Below are 19,456 nucleotides of genomic sequence, written 5' to 3'. Positions count from 1 at the left end.
ATGCTTTATTCAGTTTAGTTAGCTGTCAATTGTTTTCGATGTGGGTAGCAAGAGACTCAAGGATCTATTTGTTTTGACCATATTACTCTTTTGCTTTTTGGGAGTATCATGTAAAATTATCAAATTTGATTTCTACAGGAATACAATAAGAATCTAATTAGTGCTTGGTCATTCCAATGATGATGATGACAGCTATTAGTTTTATCAAGCATGTATTGCTGTTGAAAGACTGCGCGATTATTCTGGCTAGACCTTTTACCCTTATTTTTAGATTATCACTTTCTCCCTATAATTTGGAGGGAGGGTTGAGTCAGCCCTGTGTAAAACAAAAAGGACAAAAATATGGTCGAAAACTATAGACCTATTGTTATTCTGAGCAACTTCAGTAAAGTATTCGAGATATTACTTTATATTGTTTACGCTCACGTGAAATGTCGAATCTCGGATTTTCAACATGGATTTATTAAGGGTCGGTCGACCATCACGAATTTGATGTGTATAACTCAGTATATCACTTCTGTTTTAGATGATTCTTCCCAAGTTGATGTAATTCATACAGACTTCTCTGAAGCGTTTGACCGACTGGACCATGGTATACTTCTTAGAAAACTATCCTCCTTTGGATTGACTGAGAGTTTCACGCGTTTTTTATATCTTACCTTACGAATAGGCGACTTTGGGTTTGTTGTTTGGGTTACAGATCAGCTGAATTCCAGTCTTCTGGAGTTCCCAGGGATCTACTGTTAATAGTCTTCATAAATGATATTTGTTCACATTTGTTTTCCCAAACTTTGCTTTATGTTGATGATTGCAAGTTCTTCCATCGAATTCAGTGTGTTGAGGATTGCTGGAATCTCCAGGGTGACATAGATGAGCTTGATGATTGATGTTGCAAAAACTTGCTTCCTCTTAATATTAGTAAGTACTATGTGGTACGGCCTTTAGCCGTAATAAATCAATAGTGGAGTTACATTATAACGTAGACGGTCACATTCTCAGCAGAGTCGTTCAGTATAGAGACCTTGGCCTTCTGTTCGACCAGAAACTTCAGGGACCATGTGCGTTCTATTATTTCGAGTGGCTTCAAGATTCTGGGTTTCATCATGAGAAATTCTGGATGGTTCCGGGATACAGGGAAATATTTTGTTCCATTCAATGCGCTTGTGAGGTCAAAGTTTGAATATGGATGCGTAATCTGGAGCCCTGGGTATAATGTAAATATCAGAGGCTTAGAAAATATACAGAGGCGATTCTTGAAGTAAGTTAGTTTTAGACTCGATGGTGTTTATCCAAATCGTGGTATACCACATGATCAGTTGTTGAGTAGATTCCAAGTTGATTCTCTAGAGCGGCGTCGTACCTACTTAGATAAACTATTACTTAGAAATCTAATTCACTCATTTGTTGACTGTGCCTATTTGCTATCGCTAGTTGATCTTCATGTTCCTAGACTGCCTGTACGCCGTCCAACTAAATTTTATCTACCTTTTCCACGCTCTAACGTTCTTCATTTTTTGCCTCTGTATCATATACAGGGTGTCCCATAAGTGGCACGTCACAGTGACACCGGAGGTAGGTCAGCTAAAGAGGGACCTAACCAGCCTAACATGACCCCAGTAAAAGTTGCATGGTTTTCGAGTTATTACCAAATTACGTTTTTTAGTGAATTTTCACCTTTTTTAACATTGTCAGGGTCAGAACCGTTTTATAAAATTACGATTCAATTTTCTTAAACTAATTGTAAACTAAGTGTATGCAAAACCAATAAGAAGCGAGGAAGAATTGCGTGAACGCATATTCGACGCAGCCCGGACCATATCGGAAATTAGTTTAAGAAAATTGAATCGTAATTTTATAAAACGGTGTCATTTATGCATTAGAGTCCGAGGGAAACAGTTTGAACATTTACTGTAAGTTAGATTTAAGAATTAAATAAATAATCGAAAGTTAAGTCTGTTTTTAATCAATTTACCTTTTTTTTCAATAATATTCCTTTTTCGCTTCCCCTAATCCATCTTTTTCCCTATTGTGACTTTAACAAATAATAACAAAGCCCGGTAGCAAATGTAATGTCATAGCAAGCGGCAAAATTACCTGATAGCGGGGTTCCTAGTTTCAACTTAGTTAAGTAGGGCATCGGTAAAATGATGAAAATACCTAGTTTTATGGGCATAAGATTCGTGTATTGTACCATTTCTAAATCTGTCTAAAATGCCCAATTTTTTGATGTTACTTGCTCGTTTTGTTTCAAGGATTTTTTTTTCACAGCAGGTGTCCAAAGTCGAAGTTCTCGTTTTGCTAGCAATTGAAATCAAGATTTATCCATTAATTTACGGAAATCCACATAACTTTTTGACAGAATCATACTCATGTCATCTTAAATAACTATTTAAGATTCCATTACAACAAAAAAAATAAGCTTCGAGAGCTTTCCAGCAGAATTCTGACCCTGACAATGTTAAAAAAGGTGAAAATTCACTAAAAAACCTAATTTGGTAATAACTCGAAAACCATGCAACTTTTACTGGGGTCATGTTAGGCTGGTTAGGTCCCTCTTTAGCTGACCTACCTCCGGTGTCACTGTGACGTGCCACTTATGGGACACCCTGTATATCATGACTACATGACCATCCAGGATATTGTTGATATTTTTCATTGTAGTCAATCTGATATAAGGAGAGCTGTTCTGGGATCACGGCTTCACTGTGGATAGTTAGGCATGAGCTTTTTCCTCAATGAGTTTTTTTTCGCTCAAGCCTGGCTCCATTTAATTTGTTTAGGATTTTATTATGTTCTTTGTTTTCAGTGTATAACTTCCAAGTTTCTCTTCTTGTATATTCATTTTCTCATTCTGTAATTGACCTAGGCTGTAGAATGGTGTAATTATTAAATAAAATGAATGAATAAAATAATTTTTTCTGTATTGTAGGGAATCTATCGATTCCCTCGAAAATATTCTGTCCGAGAACGAAAATCTTAAAAACAGAAGAATTCGGTGTAAAAGCTTGGAATAATTAAAGCCACACCCCTTAGGGGTCCGTAGAAAGGCGTTGTGAATGGCGAAAGAGAAAACTGCCTGAATGCCCATAAAACTCGGCATTTCAGGGAGAATAATTCGATAGCGTCCAGACCATTCTACAAGAAACTACGACTTCCCCAGATGTTCCACACTTGCAGGCCGCAGCGACAACCAGAAGATTGAAGAATATCACATCTGTTCCCGACCGACGAAAAACTACCTGCGACCGAGCCACAACGACCCAAGCGTCCAGCGACCCTAAGAATCGAGATAAATACTCATCTTCTTCAAATTCTTTTAGTGGGTTGAAATAAATCGAATACGTATTTTCTTATCCCGTTCTTTTATTTCCCTAAATTCCTTGGCAGTGAACTACTTGATAGTCACCGTATAAGGACCACAGCCCACAAATTGGTGACCCCGACGTGATTTGAAGAAGAAGCGAATCCCGAAGAAAAATGCCACAAGAAACCGAGGTATCAAGAGTCGCCGTACGGATGCCAGAATTTGTCGTCACCGATCCTGAGTTATGGTTCGCTATGGCTGAAGGAAGTTTCCAAAGCGCGGGGGTGACACAGGACCGGACTAAGTTTGGATATATTGTGGGTGCCCTACCAGCTAAGTACGCAACGGAGGTGAAGGACATTATATTGAATCCACCTACCGACGAGGCCTTCCCCAAATTGAAGGCGGAGCTAATTCGACGTTTAAGTGCCACACAAGAGGAGAAGACCCGACGCCTTCTGGAGCGAGAAGAAATGGGAGACCGTAAGCCCTCACAGTTTCTTCGTCATTTACAGAACCTTGCTGATCCAGCCGTTCCGGAGAGCCTCATGAAATCCCTCTGGATGAACCGTCTACCCAGAAGTGTCCAGGTGTCGTTGGCCATTGTGCAAGACAGCAGCCTCCAAGAGTTAGCTGTCCATGCAGACCACATCATAGAAGCAATCCGACCTCCCGTACAACTGGTGAACGAGACCACCAGCATCGAGGCCATCCTCAGTGCCAAGTTTGCCCAGCTCACACTCGGACTCAACCAGGAGATAGCAACCATGAGAGCTGAACTGGCAGCCCAATCCAACCGATCCCGGAGAGACAGGAGCAGAGGCCAATCCCAGCATCGCCCAAGAAGTCTTAGTCGAGGCCGACAGTCAATCGACGGTAAGTGCTGGTATCATTGGAGATTTGGAGCCAGGTCCACTAGATGCAGACAGCCCTGCAACTACGCCTCGGGAAACGAGGGGGGCCTTCACTAGAAGCGGCCAGTGATCCCAGCCCATCGACGCGCCGCCTGTTCATCACCGATAGGGACTCCAAGCTGCAGTTCCTGGTCGACACTGGAGCAGATCTGTGCGTCTTCCCACGAAGTGCAGTCCACGGTAGAAGAGAGAAGTCTGACTACGTCCTATCAGCAGCCAATGGTACTCCCATCGCAACGTATGGTACCATTACCCTCACGCTGAACTTAGGACTACGCCGAGATTTCACCTGGAGGTTTGTCATAGCAGATGTATCCAAACCCATCATCGGTGTCGACTTCCTGAGCTTCTACAACCTACTCGTGGACGTAAGAAACCAAAGACTTTTGGACGGAACCACCCAACTCACTACTCGAGGAGAAGTGACTGAGTGCAACATCCCAGAAGTCAAGACAGTCAACGGATCATCCAGATACCATCAGCTATTAATGGCTTTCCCAGAAATCACTCGACCAGAAGGAGCCCCCGGACGAATCACACACCAGACCAGGCATCACATCAAAACGACCAATGGACCACCAGTTGCATCGAGACCACGGCGTTTGGCACCAGAGAAGTTCAAGGCAGCCAAAAAGGAGTTCGAAGCAATGCTCCGGCTAGGAATCGCCCGTCCATCCAACAGTCCATGGTCGTCCCCGCTACACCTCGCACCGAAGAAGGGATCAGAAAAATGGAGACCATGCGGAGATTACCGAGCTTTGAACGCCCGGACTATCCCCGACCAGTATCCTGTAAGGCACATACAGGACTATGCTCACATCCTCCAAGGGAAGAAGATCTTCTCGACCCTCGATCTAGTACGAGCGTACAACCAGATTCCCCTAGCCGAAGAAGACATACTTAAGACCGCCATCACGACTCCATTTGGGTTATTCGAGTTCCCATTCATGACTTTTGGACTCAGGAACGCTGCACAGACCTTCCAGAGATTCATCGATGAAGTTCTACGAGGACTAGACTTCTGCTTCAGTTACATCGATGACGTGCTGATCGCCTCATCGTCCGAAGAGGAGCATATGGAACACCTTCGCACCATATTCGAAAGATTCCGAGAATACTCCATCGTCCTCAATCCAGCAAAGTGTAGTTTCGGACAACAAGAAGTGAAGTTCCTAGGCTACCTTGTCTCTGCTGAAGGTACGAAACCACTTCCAGATAGAGTCCGAGACATTCTGGAGTACAGCCAACCGTCAACCGCCAAAGACCTTCGAAAATTCTTGGGTATGTTAAACTTCTATCGTCGTTTCATACCCAGAGCATCACAGACATTGGCGCCACTCAACGATCTACTAGTTCCAACGTTGAAAGGAAAAGTGAAAATCCAGTGGACCCCAGAAGCCACTACAGCATTTGCAGAAGGGAAGAAGATGCTAGCCTCAGCAACATTGCTGGCGCACCCCAAGGATGGTGCACCTTTAGCCCTGGTGACCGACGCATCAGACATTGCAGTCGGAGCTACCCTTCAGCAAATGGTCAACAGCGAATGGCAACCACTGGCATTCTTTTCGAAGAAGCTGTCACCACCAGAAACTCGATATGGAGCCTACGACCGAGAACTGTTAGCCATATACCTAGCTATCAAACATTTCAGGCACATGGTAGAAGCACGAAACTTTACGATCCTCACGGATCACAAACCCCTAACATTTGCCTTCAAGCAGAAGCCAGAGAAGTGCTCGCCCAGACAGTTCAGACATCTGGACTACATCTCCCAGTTCTCCACCGACATACGCTACGTCCCAGGAGATCAGAACGTCGTCGCCGATGCCCTTTCAAGAGTGGATGAAATTACTCCCACCTTGGACTATGCAGCATTAGCCAGATCACAAGAGGACGACGACGAGCTACGGAGATATCTGCGAGGCGATACAGGTTTGCTGGTCCGGAAGATGGAGCCGCATGGATCAACCATCTTGGTGTACTGCGATACGTCGACCCCCCAAGCACGTCCATTCCTGACGAAGCCATTCCGGAGAGTAGCATTCGACACGATCCACAGACTGGCACACCCTGGCACCAATGCGACTACGAAGATGGTGAAGCAACGTTTCGTTTGGCCGTCAGTTAACGCAGATTGCAGGAAATGGTCCCGCACCTGCTTAGAGTGTCAGCGATCCAAAGTTACTCGTCACGTCATCACTCCACCAGGGTCATTTACGCCACCGGTACGTCGATTCGATCATGTACACATGGACATTATCACCATGCCGTACTCCGAAGGTTACCGATACTGCCTCACCTGTGTCGACCGATTTACCAGATGGCCAGAAGCAATTCCCCTGCAGAACCAGGAAGCATCCACCATCGCTAAGGAGTTCTACACGAATAGGATAGCGAGGTTCGGCACTCCACTCCGGATCACCACAGATCAAGGGAGACAATTCGAGTCAAGCCTGTTCAACGAGCTATGTAAGTTGACTGGCACGAACCACATCCGAACCACCGCCTACCACCCAGCAGCCAACGGTATGGTAGAAAGAATCCATCGACAGCTTAAGGCAGCAATCAAATGCCACAACAACGACAGATGGACCGAAACGCTTCCCAGTGTCCTCCTAGGGATGAGAGCAGCCTGGCGGGATGACATGAAAGCAACCGCTGCAGAAATGGTATACGGAGAGCCATTAAGATTGCCTGGAGAATTTCTATCTACAAGTACGGATGACGGTGCGGACACAGCCGACTTCGTAGTGGATCTGAGGCAACAAATTAGAAGAATTAGACCTATCAACGCCAACCACCACGGAGAACGACCCAGCTTCGTTTTCAAGGAATTGGATACGTCACCGTTCGTTTTCGTCCGACATGGGGGCCCAAAATTAGGCTTGCAGAAACCCTACGACGGACCATACGAAGTTTTGAGTAGAGACCCAAAACATTTCATCATCAAGATCAATGACAAGGAAACGACGGTGACAATCGACCGTGTAAAACCAGCCTACATATTTGACAATCTCGAAAATGAAGAGCATGAGGAAGATCACACAGAAGATCCAGTAGAAAACGAAGCCAATGATCAAGCTATATTCCCGGAAACGAGGAAAACCAGATCCGGTAGGAAGGTACATTTCCCAAAGAAGTACCTAACTATGATTTCGTAACTTCGTTACTGGTGGGTGACTGTGTAGGGAATCTATCGATTCCCTCGAAAATATTCTGTCCGAGAACGAAAATCTTAAAAACAGAAGAATTCGGTGTAAAAGCTTGGAATAATTAAAGCCACACCCCTTAGGGATCCGTAGAAAGGCGTTGTGAATGGCGAAAGAGAAAACTGCCTGAATGCCCATAAAACTCGGCATTTCAGGGAGAATAATTCGATAGCGTCCAGACCATTCTACAAGAAACTACGACTTCCCCAGATGTTCCACACTTGCAGGCCGCAGCGACAACCAGAAGATTGAAGAATATCACATCTGTTCCCGACCGACGAAAAACTACCTGCGACCGAGCCACAACGACCCAAGCGTCCAGCGACCCTAAGAATCGAGATAAATACTCATCTTCTTCGAATTCTTTTAGTGGGTTGAAATAAATCGAATACGTATTTTCTTATCCCGTTCTTTTATTTCCCTAAATTCCTTGGCAGTGAACTACTTGATAGTCACCGTATAAGGACCACAGCCCACAGTATATATTCAATCCCAATTTATCTTTCAGTGTATGGGAACGTGATTATGTTTATGCATAACAAGAATTAACATTTCAGTTGATTTGGTAGATAATTATAAGAGAACATTGAAGTTCAGTACTACAATTGTATTATCGTTCTTCTTTTTCTTGAATCTGCATAGTCAATTTCACAAAATGAGAATTTTTTTCAAAATTTGAGTACATGTTTGTGCTTTCAAAATTGATGGATCGTAATCTGAGCATTTAAAATCAATGCAATATTGCGATATAACAACTGATTTTTATACGTAGTCAATTTCTGAAAATGAGATTCTCTTAAAAAATTTGTGTTTTTTTTCCTTCAGAATGAATGGATCTTAATCCTGAGCATTGAGCATCAATGCGATATAACAAATGATTTTTGTACGAAGTCAATTTCTGAAAATGAGAATCTCTTAAAAAATTTGTGTTTTTTTCCTTCAAAATGAATGGATCTTAATCCTGAGCATTGAGCATCAATGCGATATAACAAATGATTTTTGTACGAAGTCAATTTCTGAAAATAAGAATTTCTTAAAAATTTGAGTCCTTTTTTGCCTTTAATATGAATGGATCGTTATCTTGAAACTGAGGGATTAATGCGATTTTTGTACGAAATCAATTTCTTTTCTTTTTCAGTCTTCAAAATTGATGGATCGTAATCTTGAGTATGAAGGATCAGATCAATGCGCTATAAGTGATAACAACTGATTTCTGTACCAAATTTCATGCGAATAGCTCTCATAGTTTCTCAAATACGGATGACAATGAAGGGATGATTTTATGATTTATTAGATATACTCTTCCATCGAGTGATATTTGAGAATTTGTGTTGTTATTATGTAAGATCTCATAATTCAAGGAAATAAGAATTAAGTACTTACAGTACTATCCTGTATGGAAACAATCAAACAGGCATCATCATTCGAATTCAACTCGATTGTCAAGGTATCACTATCTTGGGAACTGAATTTATAGAAAAAATATCTAGATTGACTTGGAGAAACAGTTAATGTCACATTCTCTCCATCCTTCACGAAAAAATTTTCTTCTTCTATTGTCTCAATTGAAACAGTGGAGTTTATGTTGCATGAACTTGATATCCCTATGGTGAAATCTTGGTGGAATGATTTTTCCATAAAACCTTGAAAAGAAAAATAGTTGATCTCACACTTCAAATAAATGTTTTTTAATTATCCTTCAATAATAATAACATATTTCAATAAAATGGATAAATGGCGTTAGAAAGATCAGATTTCGCACTACAAAAACTTTATGAATATTTTGTGATGAGTTCACTCAGTTAAGTTTGAGCGCGCCACAAAGATGGACACTAGCACAAAGAAAATACGCTATACTGTTTTTCTTCGATAGAGGCGAAAACACAAGCCAGGCGGCTGAAAATGTAAATAGTGTTCATGGACTTTAAACTGTAATAGCAATCTTGATTTAGTCGATTCCGGTAATTTCGATACAAAGATGCACCTCGTACTGGAAGGCCAATTGTCGAAAATATCGATGAAATCATGGACATTGTCGAGTCCTGTTTCGATTGTTCAAGATCACAATAAACTGTTTGGAACACTATTTGCGTGAGGCTGGAGGCTGGTCTCAAGAAGAGCTAGATGTATGGGTACCACACGAGTTAACGCTAAAAACCACATGGTCCGAATTTCCACTGCAAATCACTGCTGAATCGCAATAAAATCGCCCCATTTTTGAAACGCTTGGTAACTGGTGATTGTTGCCATGTTTTTCATGCAAAAATAATGGATTTATTTTTCTTTTCCTCATACTTTCTTGCGCCTGAGTTTCTTATGAAATAAATCTATATATATTTATTGAATATTTGAAATTTTTTCAACTTATTTTTGTCCTACGAAAATTTGGAGAAATCAATATGATATGATTTACTGAAATCCATCTTTTTATAAAAGAATTCTTGACCCAGTATGTACCAACAGAAAATTCAGCTATTTTGCTGACCTATATGAGCCGTGACTTTCCATGAAATTCCTCCCTCAAGCATCGCCTGGATACGCCCCAGGACAAAAAACGAAAAGACCTGCAGAGACTGCTATATTCGTTCTTCTTACATGGAAATAGACCATTTTGTATAGCATATGATATAAGTAACTATAAGACGCCTTTAAAGCACTCACAAGAAGGGTATGACGTGAAGCGGTTTGGAATTCAATATTTATCGAATCGTTTCACGTTCATTGAGTCAATGAGATAAAAGGATTTATTGGGTGTGTACAAGTTCCGACTCAGAAAGTCCTGTAAAGGGGTATAAGCTAAAAACTACTTAAACATACATGTATAAAATTATGTGCAATACTCACTTCTGAAACTAAGTGTATTAATTACATTCATATTATTATGGCACATTGTTCTGGAAGTAACATGATAGTATTTGTCTTGATTCTTCGATGTTGTCACGTGAAGCGGTAATTCCCATGAGATAACATCCTTTTCTTGACGAACAACAACTAGTACAGGATTCTGAGGATCTGCGTTTTTACTACTGACTTTGATACGATATGGATTACGCGCCTAAAATTGAAAATATAATGAGTGTTGAAAAAAGTCAATACAATACAATTCAATACATCTTTGGATTCACTCTGTTTTTATTTAATTGATATTCATTTTGAATCGATAATGAAATGACAGTTATCATCCAGGTTTATACTGGGTATAAATAAATAATTGAATACAGGGTGATATATTCTAAACGATACAATTTGCCATATGTAGGATCAAAATTTTCACAGAAGAACATTATGGGAACATGAACGATTTGTAATGAATGTGAATAATAATTTATAATAAGTACAGGCTCATTGAAAGGATATTCAACAAATTCCCGTTTCTATCCCAGTAGAGTGAACGCAAACGAAGTAATTGTCACTCCTCACATTTATAAGGCATTAAGTCCTTCACCCTGGCTTAAGATAAACACCCCAGGGTGGTTGACACTGTCGATATCCCACGATAAAACAACTAGGTTCCAATTTCAAAAGATCTGTACAGGATGTCAAAGCAATAAAAATGTAGTCGTAAAAACTCTAGGGAGGATTGAATGGCCCAAAAACTTGGAACATAAAAATCTGTTTTATTCGGAGGGACCACCAGCGGTACGTTCCTGATTTTAGGCGGAGCTAACGGTACAACCCCATGTCAATAGTAGGTACATAACATGGGGTGGAACCAATGATCTAGGTACATAAGGACAATCACTCTGGTTGGACGAAAGAAAAAAAAGATAGACGCTTAGAAAAATTTGGTAGAAGGAGGGTGACGATTATTCAACTATAAAAACAATAGTTTTCAATTCGGTAGACAGTCAGAGGGTTCAAGTGGAAATTCGGGTTCGGTTAGGAAGTTGGGACCAAAAGGGGAATTCGGCCCTGGTTAAAGTTCGATTCTAAGTTGAATAGTGTTCAAGTTCGATCCTAAGTTGAATAAAGTTCAAGTCCGTTTGCGGGAACGGTTTCAGGAAAGGTACAAATAGGGAATTTGTTGAAAGGTTTATTTGAACAGTGATTGTGATATCCAGGGTAAGGATATTTAATTTAATCTTTTATATATTGTTTGATGATTTTTCTCCTTATAAAAGATTTACCAAAATAGTTCAAAATTGTCGAGTGTTATAATTTTTTCTTATTTACTCTCAAGGTGTTTGCCATAGGCTAGTAATGTGCAAATTTTATTGACTGTATTTTCTCATTAATTATTTCAATCCATTATTAAACTTTGTTATTCAAAAATACTTGATCTCATTCAATGAAACACCTCCTCGAAAAAGATCAAATATAAGACTTATCCTAGTGCATAAGCCGGACGCACGAAAGATTCTTTCATAAAAGAGAAATTGTGTTAATTTCAAAATAACTATACTGGCCGGAACTATAGAAAGCCGCTCTTCTAATAAGTTCCTTTTTTAAACATTAACACCCAACTACAGGCCAGATTATCACAGATTTTAATTATTTAAGGAAATAAATGTGCTCAAAAAATTCGTTTATGTCTATCGATATGATTTATAAATAACTCAAAAGTAAGCGTAAGTACACTTTTCAGTTATTGTCAGTAGTTTTTCTACTTCTATAGCAGAAAATCACAACTTGGTACTAAGTTAATAAAAGTTACACCTTAAAATCTAAGTATCTTTCAGGCAGAGATACTTGAAATAGAAAGACGCGTAAAATTAACCTAGGCAGAAATTATCAGAAAAGTGATACATTCTGATAGTCAAGCTTCATCAAAGCACTGAGCTAACATATTATTGATTCTAAGATCGTATTAGAGTGCTGAAGACAACTCAGTGAAATAGTCATGAACAACAAGGTACTTTTAGTTTGGGTTCCCGGCCACTCAGGAATTGAAGGAAATGCAGAGGCCAACACACTTTCCAAAAAAATAGCACAAACTCCTTTCATTGTACCGAAAAAAAACTTGGACACTTCGAGATCCAAGAACTATCTGGATCTCAGCAAAACTATACTACATATCCTCACTGGATTCCTCACAGAGCATGGTAACCTAAAGATTCTGTGGAGAGAAGGAAGAAACTCCGGATCACCTGGGGACAGAATGCATCGCCATCACTAGCAAGGGCGTATACCTTTTTTGGGGGGGGAGTAACTGAAAAACTTTTTTCAAGACAACGTGTTCTCATATTTGTGATATGAAATTGAAAAGTTTGGTAATGAAGTTTGAACCAAAAATTATTTGAAATAATATCATTCTTTTGGTTGTTCATACCATTAGATTGTTCCTAAATTGGTGGTACGAAGAAAATTTAGAAATTCTTTGAATATTTGAGAATAGAATGTCCTATACATGGACAAACAAATACTTTGTTTTCGAGATACAGGGTGTTTCTTGTAGTCCTACTTTTTGTGATGCATATAACAGTTTATCGAATCTACAGATTGGGTACATAATTAACAAAACTTATAATTAATTATTTTTTCCCACAACTGCTATGAAAAGTAGCGTATTCTGCATAGCTTACACAATTGTAAAACTATGTATTGCTCATACTGTGGGAAATATTATTTCTCACGGCACTTTGCCCACACCTCGCTTGGTAGACCAATGAAATTGGGTTTTTGAGTCGTTTCTATGGCAATAAATTAGCACTTTCAGGCTCGTGCCACAAACTTCCACACTCGCGAGAAAAGTTGGACTTTCCCCACTTGTTGCACAATATACTAATTCATCACTGCTCACTGGATCTTATAATAAATTGAATTTTCCTGAGAATTACCAAATAATTGTTTGACAAGAACCGATAAGAAACCATAAAGTATAGTACTGGATCACAGTTTCTTTTTACATTTTCTAAACTACCAGTGGTTCACCAAAAAAAAGTTCTGTGGAAAGAAGCGGGCACTTTTCCAGACAAAATATCACACTTCAGATTTGCATTCGAAACTAGCATATCACATGATGAAAATTTCAAATTGGAATATCAATGCCAAATATAAGTTAAAGTTATTTTGAAGGGAAGCTGCTATGAGAAAAAAAAACTCCAACATTTGTATCCCGAAAACAAATCGTTTACGGACTCATGTTATAGACAATATTGAGACATTTTGAAATGATAAAAATATCAACAAAAGTATGAGTAATTGAAATAACAAGATAAAAACCAATGATTGTCACGAAACTAACAACGAATAATTCATTGCTCTAGCTACTGCATTCTTTCAAATTACATTGAATATGATTCAGTTGGTCTCTACTTGATGGAAATTAATCTCAGATTGAAACTCTCTTCCAATCATAAATTCCTCAAAAACAGTCCTCCTCTGGGGTCTGACAGGTATTAAATAAATTCATTCTGATTTATCCTAAATATAATGAATTATAAATGTATTTCTCTCTCTTTCGAAGGCTTGATTATTCAGATGATCTCTTACTTTAGTTGGTTGTGTTTTAAATAATAATATATCAGTATGTGGGGGACATTAGCACATTCAAGTAATAGGTCATTTACTGTATTTTGCGGTGGCCCTTACCTAAACCTCCATTCCTTTGAAATTCAATTCATGTATATTTTAGGAAATCGGTTGAATCAAGTTAATGAATCAGATTGATTTGTAAACATGAAGTAATACTTACGGATAGTTGCCTGTAATAAATTATATATTCTACTAAATTATTCACAGAAATTTCAAGTGTTTTTGGAGTATTAACTTCTATTTTCTTTACATCTGGAAGAAGTTTGATAGAAAATGTGCTGCTGATGAACGTAAACCATATTATCAACAACATAGTAAGGGTATTCTAAAAAAAAAGATAACATTATTGTAGTGTTTCAATTTGCATGAGGACAATTTTTTTTTAAGATTTTCAGAATATCCTTCATTGAAAATAAAAATACGCACGCTATCTTATAAAAATCTTGATATGAACCGTTCAAATCTTGGGCAGATATCAGATTAGATCGCAGGATATTTACTGATAGAGTTAAAAATGAAGTAATTACACTTGAACATTATATTCTTCTAATCTAGATCAAAGTCCTGCAATATTACGAATTAGAGATGAAATATCCAAACATATGGCAGAGTAGAATTTCAAGTAAAAACAATGAAATGAATAAGGTTGATGGGTACCTACGGCCCCGTACCTCAACCTCAGAGGCCTCGTGAAAAAGTTCAAGAATATCATTAGGTATACAAATTCCACCGTTTTTTAATAGATGGCTGTAGCCGTAAGTGGTATTCCAAATAAATAGATCGTAGATGTCATAAAATGAGCTTAGATATATGTAAACATAACGCCATCGAAATCTAAGTCGATTTGTGCCTGCAATCATGAAGTTATTCTCGATTAAACATGTCAGATTACGGGCGAGAGGTTTTAATTTTCGGTTTCAATATGACGAAATCTGCGGCTGAGGCTCATCGAATGCTATCAAATACCCATGGTGAGTCAGCTATTAGTGAAAGATCGTGCCGAGAGTGGTTTAAACGCTTCAAGAACGGAGATTATGACGTCGAAAACCAGCATGGCAGTGGAAGAGAAAAGGTTTTCGAAGATGCAGATTGCGGAATTGGACGCATTACTTGATCAAGAGTCGTGTCAACAGCAACAAGAATTGTCAGCATCATTGGGAGTGACGCGACAAGCCATTTCAAAACGCATGAAAGTCAAGGAAATGATTCAGAAACAAGGAAATTGGATGCCGAACGAGTTGAAGCCGGGAGATGTTGAACATTGTTTGTTTGCTTGTGAACAGCTGCTTGCAAGGAAAAAACGGAAGGGATTTCTGCATCGCATTGTGACCGGAGACAAAAAATAGGTTCGTTACGATATGCCCAAGCGCAAAAAAATATGGGGATATTCAGGCCATGCTTACACGTTGACGCCCAAACCGAATATTCACAGTTCCATGGTCATGCTCCGTATTTGGTGTGACCTGCTTGAAGTAGTGTATTATGAGTTGTTAAAACCGACTGAAACAATCACCGGCGATCGTCATTGAAAGCAATCAATGCGTTCGAGCCGAACACTGAAAGACAAACGCCCGCAATACGACAGGATACATAATAAAGTGATTTAACAGCATGACATGGCTCGACCCCATGTTGCGAAAGTGGTAAAGACCTACTTGGAAACGTTGAAAGTTGAAATGGGAAGTCCTATCTCACCCGCCGTATTCTCTCGAGGTTGCTCCCTCGGACTATCACTTGTTTCGATCAATAGCACACGGCCTGGCTGACCAGCACTTATAAAGAAGTAACAAATTGGATTGTTTCATGGATCACTTCAAAAGATGACCAGTTTTTTCAACGCGAGCTTTATACGCCGCACGAAAGATGGGCGAAAGTAGTGGCCAGCGATGGACAATACTCTGAATCATAAATGTATAACCAGTTTTTACAATAAAGCCTCGAATTTCGCAATTCACTAGACTCTTCCAATGATCAAAAACAATTGAGTACATCTGGGAAAATAATGGAATTTTTTTATTGACTACTTACATTGATAACACCTACTTGAGAAGAAGGATTAGTCATTCTCAATTGAAGCGAAGAAAAAATGATACTGGGAAATAGAGAAGGCCTCACAAATCTGATGTCGTCGACGTCTACACTTGCTATATTTTTTTGACAACTTATATTATCAGAGTATAAGCAAAGATTAGGGAGAGAAAGATAGGAAACGATGCGACCAAGACGACGCCAGCGACGTCTGGTGTTTCAGTTGTAAACAAAATTGGTTGTTTTTGACGTTTTTGTCAGAAAAGGTTAGAATCACATTTCTGAAGTCTTTAAACATTTTTTAGGTTAAATCTTTGTTTGTAAACGTGCTGTGTATCTCTAGTCTTTGGGTGCTGACTTGTGGCATATTACAAAGACGTTATAGTATTGTTGTGGTTATTAAGCACACGTGTTATTGAACTGTTCATCAAAGATTAATATTAATTTGCTGTTCTTGTCAAGATGAGTCGTGGTTCATATTGTTTGGTATTAACCTGCCCGAACAATAAAAATAAAAACCCAAAGCTCGCGTTTTTTACATTACGGAAGGACATGAAAATGTAAGTTTAAGTAGTCAATTCAATATTACAAAATCATCTAATTTCTATTATTATTCAGTGCCAAAAGATGGATCGAATTCTCTGGACGCAAAGATCTTGACCTGGGTGCTTCGAAAGGCTATAGAATGTGTAGTGAGCATTTTTAAAGAAAACCAGTTCAAATTCACGGACATTGCTTTGGCGTGGAAGTATTCCTCATGTAAATCATGAATCCTGAATCAGAGTCTGAGATGATCATCCATGAAGAAACTGTTCAAACGGATCAAAACGTACCTCTATCTAATATTGGTGAGTTTTTCCTGTTATTAATTGAATCACAAATGTATAGATTAAATATTGCACAAAGGAATTGAAAAATGAGTGACATTGAATTTCTTTTTTTGTAGAAAGATTCTGCGTTTGCTGTCAACTCAAATAGAAATTTTTCAAAAGAGGACACATGAATGCAAATAAAATTTGTAAATCTATTTACTTGAAGTTGTTGATTGAAAATATCAATTCAAATTAGTGAAAAATGCAATAAGATGAAATTGTTTTTCGTTTTTCTAGATGTTACACTGGAATCAGAAGGTTTTATAGAAGCAACTATAGCAGTTCGGCTACCCCCAAACGTAGTGGTAGTAAGCTGAGCCCCTTAACCAACCAGAGAATTAAAAGAATGAAGGCTAAAATCAATACAAAAAATCAAAAACTCCGAAATCTTTGCAATGAATAATGATTCACATTTAAGATATTTTATTACTTATTTTTATGTATATATTCTTCTGTACATTTTATTATGTTTATTTAATTGAATTAAAAATCCCACTAATTTGACAATGCATTTTTATTTAAATAATCTCTTAATATGTTAATATGGTATAAAAAATAGAAGCTACTAGTGAATGTGGAATACTGTGAAGATTTGTAATTCGCGCCAGATATAGATTTCCTTTTCGTTAGATGATTTCAGCGCCATCTGTTGTTTCAGTTGTAAACGGCGAGCCTAAAAGTGGGTCGCTATTTAGCACTAGAGTTAGTACGGCGTTTCCTATCTTTCTCTCCCTAATCTTTGAGTATAAGGAAGAATTTTCGAGTGTTATTATTTCAAGAATAACAATATTTTTTCTACATTTCAAAAATTTAAAGTTTCGTGTGAAATTTGTGTCGGTAGCATCGTCACAAAAGAAGCTTCAAGAAAAATATTGGAAAAAAAACAATATTTCATGGACAACAGATCCGACTGAACAGGGTGAGTCTTTGACAATTGTACAAATATTTCTACCGAAGATTCCTGAGGTCCAAGGAAACCCTGTTTTCCTTTACCATTTCTTCCGATTCGGATCGGTTGAAAAGATACAGGCTGTTGTATATCCATGAAAAAATGTAATTTTTAGTTCTCGCGAATGGGTACACAGGTAATAATTTTCGAAAAATAGTGTGTGATGAATCTTTTCGGAACACAAAATTCCATCCATGTCCGGTCAACTCCAGAACGACCGTTATACTAAGTGAAATAAAAATTGAATCGAAAGAAATAGTATCTGAAAAAAATATTTCTTTTGACCTCAGGAAATGTATGTACAAATCAAAGACTCCCCCTTCAGGTATATACATAACTATAAAACTTCGTGCTAAGTCGCAGGTATTGGTACCAAATTCAAGCAGACTTTTGAAAAAAAAAAATTGAAATCAGGAGCTCCTTAGCACTAGTTTATTCGCGCGTCTGTTTGATACTTAGAGACCACATATGCACATATAACTATAAACAGTTCTGTTGTCCCCCAAGAGCAATAATTATCATTCTTCAATTTTGTGATTTATTTTATGGCTAGCGATAATAAATTCTATTTCATGATTCCTGGATTTTCAGAATTCGAATTAGATTCCTTCTGTACATACAATGAATAGGAACTGCTGAATTAACTTTACAGCCTAGAATTCAGATTGAATGTTATTTTGAATATTCAATAAGGAATCGCGATAGAATATTCATTACCTTATAATGATATTTTATGTTTATTTTCAACGGCACTTTTATTTAAACTAATTTCTGTACTTTTTCTGGGATTATCGTGTATTTAGATACCTACTCCTATTTTTCATATATAAAATAATCTCTTTCTGACTTTGTTACTATGACTTCCAACATTTTAGGCACATCGCCCTCAGTTTTTTGATTTCTAGTGTTTCATAATTACCATTTACTTACGGTATCACAAAATGAACGATGAAATTGGAGTTCAGTCAGTTTTCAATATCAAAAGAATTATCAACAACTATCGCAATTCTTCATTTTTCGTTAAAAATCCGAACGCACTCACTCGAAACTAAATTTTATATGCCTCTCCTACAACAACACATTACTAACTGAAATTGTCTGAGGTTCCTGAATAATAGAATAACTTATCTTATCAATAATTCACTCCTTTCTAGGAGTACGATGAGGTTAGCCAATAATGATTTATTCATTGTTGACAATCCATCAGGATCTTATGAAGCTTTTTTTTTTCATTTGTATCATTAGTTTTCCTTGAAGTGACAAATATTACAGGGCGACAGATATTACAGGGTGCCTCATTTCAAAAGATCAACTGAAATAACTCCTTGGGAAGAGCCTGGATCAGAAAATGTTTCAAATGAAAGTTTCTCAGTCTTCAGGTGGACATTGAATACACAGACATTCAATGTGACCTTGGATTTTGATTTCAAGGTCAACTAGATTTTTCGGATAGGAACATTTTCTTCACAGAATATTAATCTTCCTAAAAAACTAAAAATATTTTGTCTTCTTCTTTTGTGCCATGAAATGAATTTCTCTGGACATATGAGGTACTTATAAAGTAATTCAAAATTATTTTTCATAGGATCATATGTATTCCTCATGAACATGTTCAAAAACAAAAACTAGTTGATTTTCTGTTTTTTATTCCAACCGCAGCCGAATTTCAAAATTGTTACTTTCATCAATCGTGTGATGCTTTGAAC

General features: G+C 38.2%; 1 protein-coding gene across 3 annotated transcripts in view; it reads right to left on the bottom strand.

The window, feature by feature from the left end:
- The window catches only part of LOC123681264 (SID1 transmembrane family member 1-like), a 66,455-nt gene extending 47,614 nt beyond the window's left edge, over window positions 1-18,841 (bottom strand). The window contains exons 1-4 of one of the 3 annotated variants that reach the window (XM_045619567.1): window positions 18,670-18,841; window positions 14,062-14,226; window positions 10,272-10,482; window positions 8,811-9,070 (exon numbers count right to left, since the gene is read on the bottom strand). In XM_045619567.1, coding sequence (XP_045475523.1) covers window positions 8,811-9,070; window positions 10,272-10,482; window positions 14,062-14,226; window positions 18,670-18,672 — 639 coding nt within the window. In that variant the 5' untranslated portion in view covers window positions 18,673-18,841. The remainder of the gene's footprint in view (window positions 1-8,810; window positions 9,071-10,271; window positions 10,483-14,061; window positions 14,227-18,669) is intronic. The other 2 variants (XM_045619565.1, XM_045619566.1) reach the window with 2 other exon arrangements.
- Between the last annotated feature and the right edge of the window lie 615 nt (window positions 18,842-19,456).

This window comes from Harmonia axyridis, chromosome 5 (assembly GCF_914767665.1).
Source record: "Harmonia axyridis chromosome 5, icHarAxyr1.1, whole genome shotgun sequence".
Classification (NCBI taxonomy): Eukaryota; Metazoa; Arthropoda; class Insecta; order Coleoptera; family Coccinellidae; genus Harmonia; species Harmonia axyridis.
This window is presented reverse-complemented; position numbering and strand designations above follow the sequence as displayed.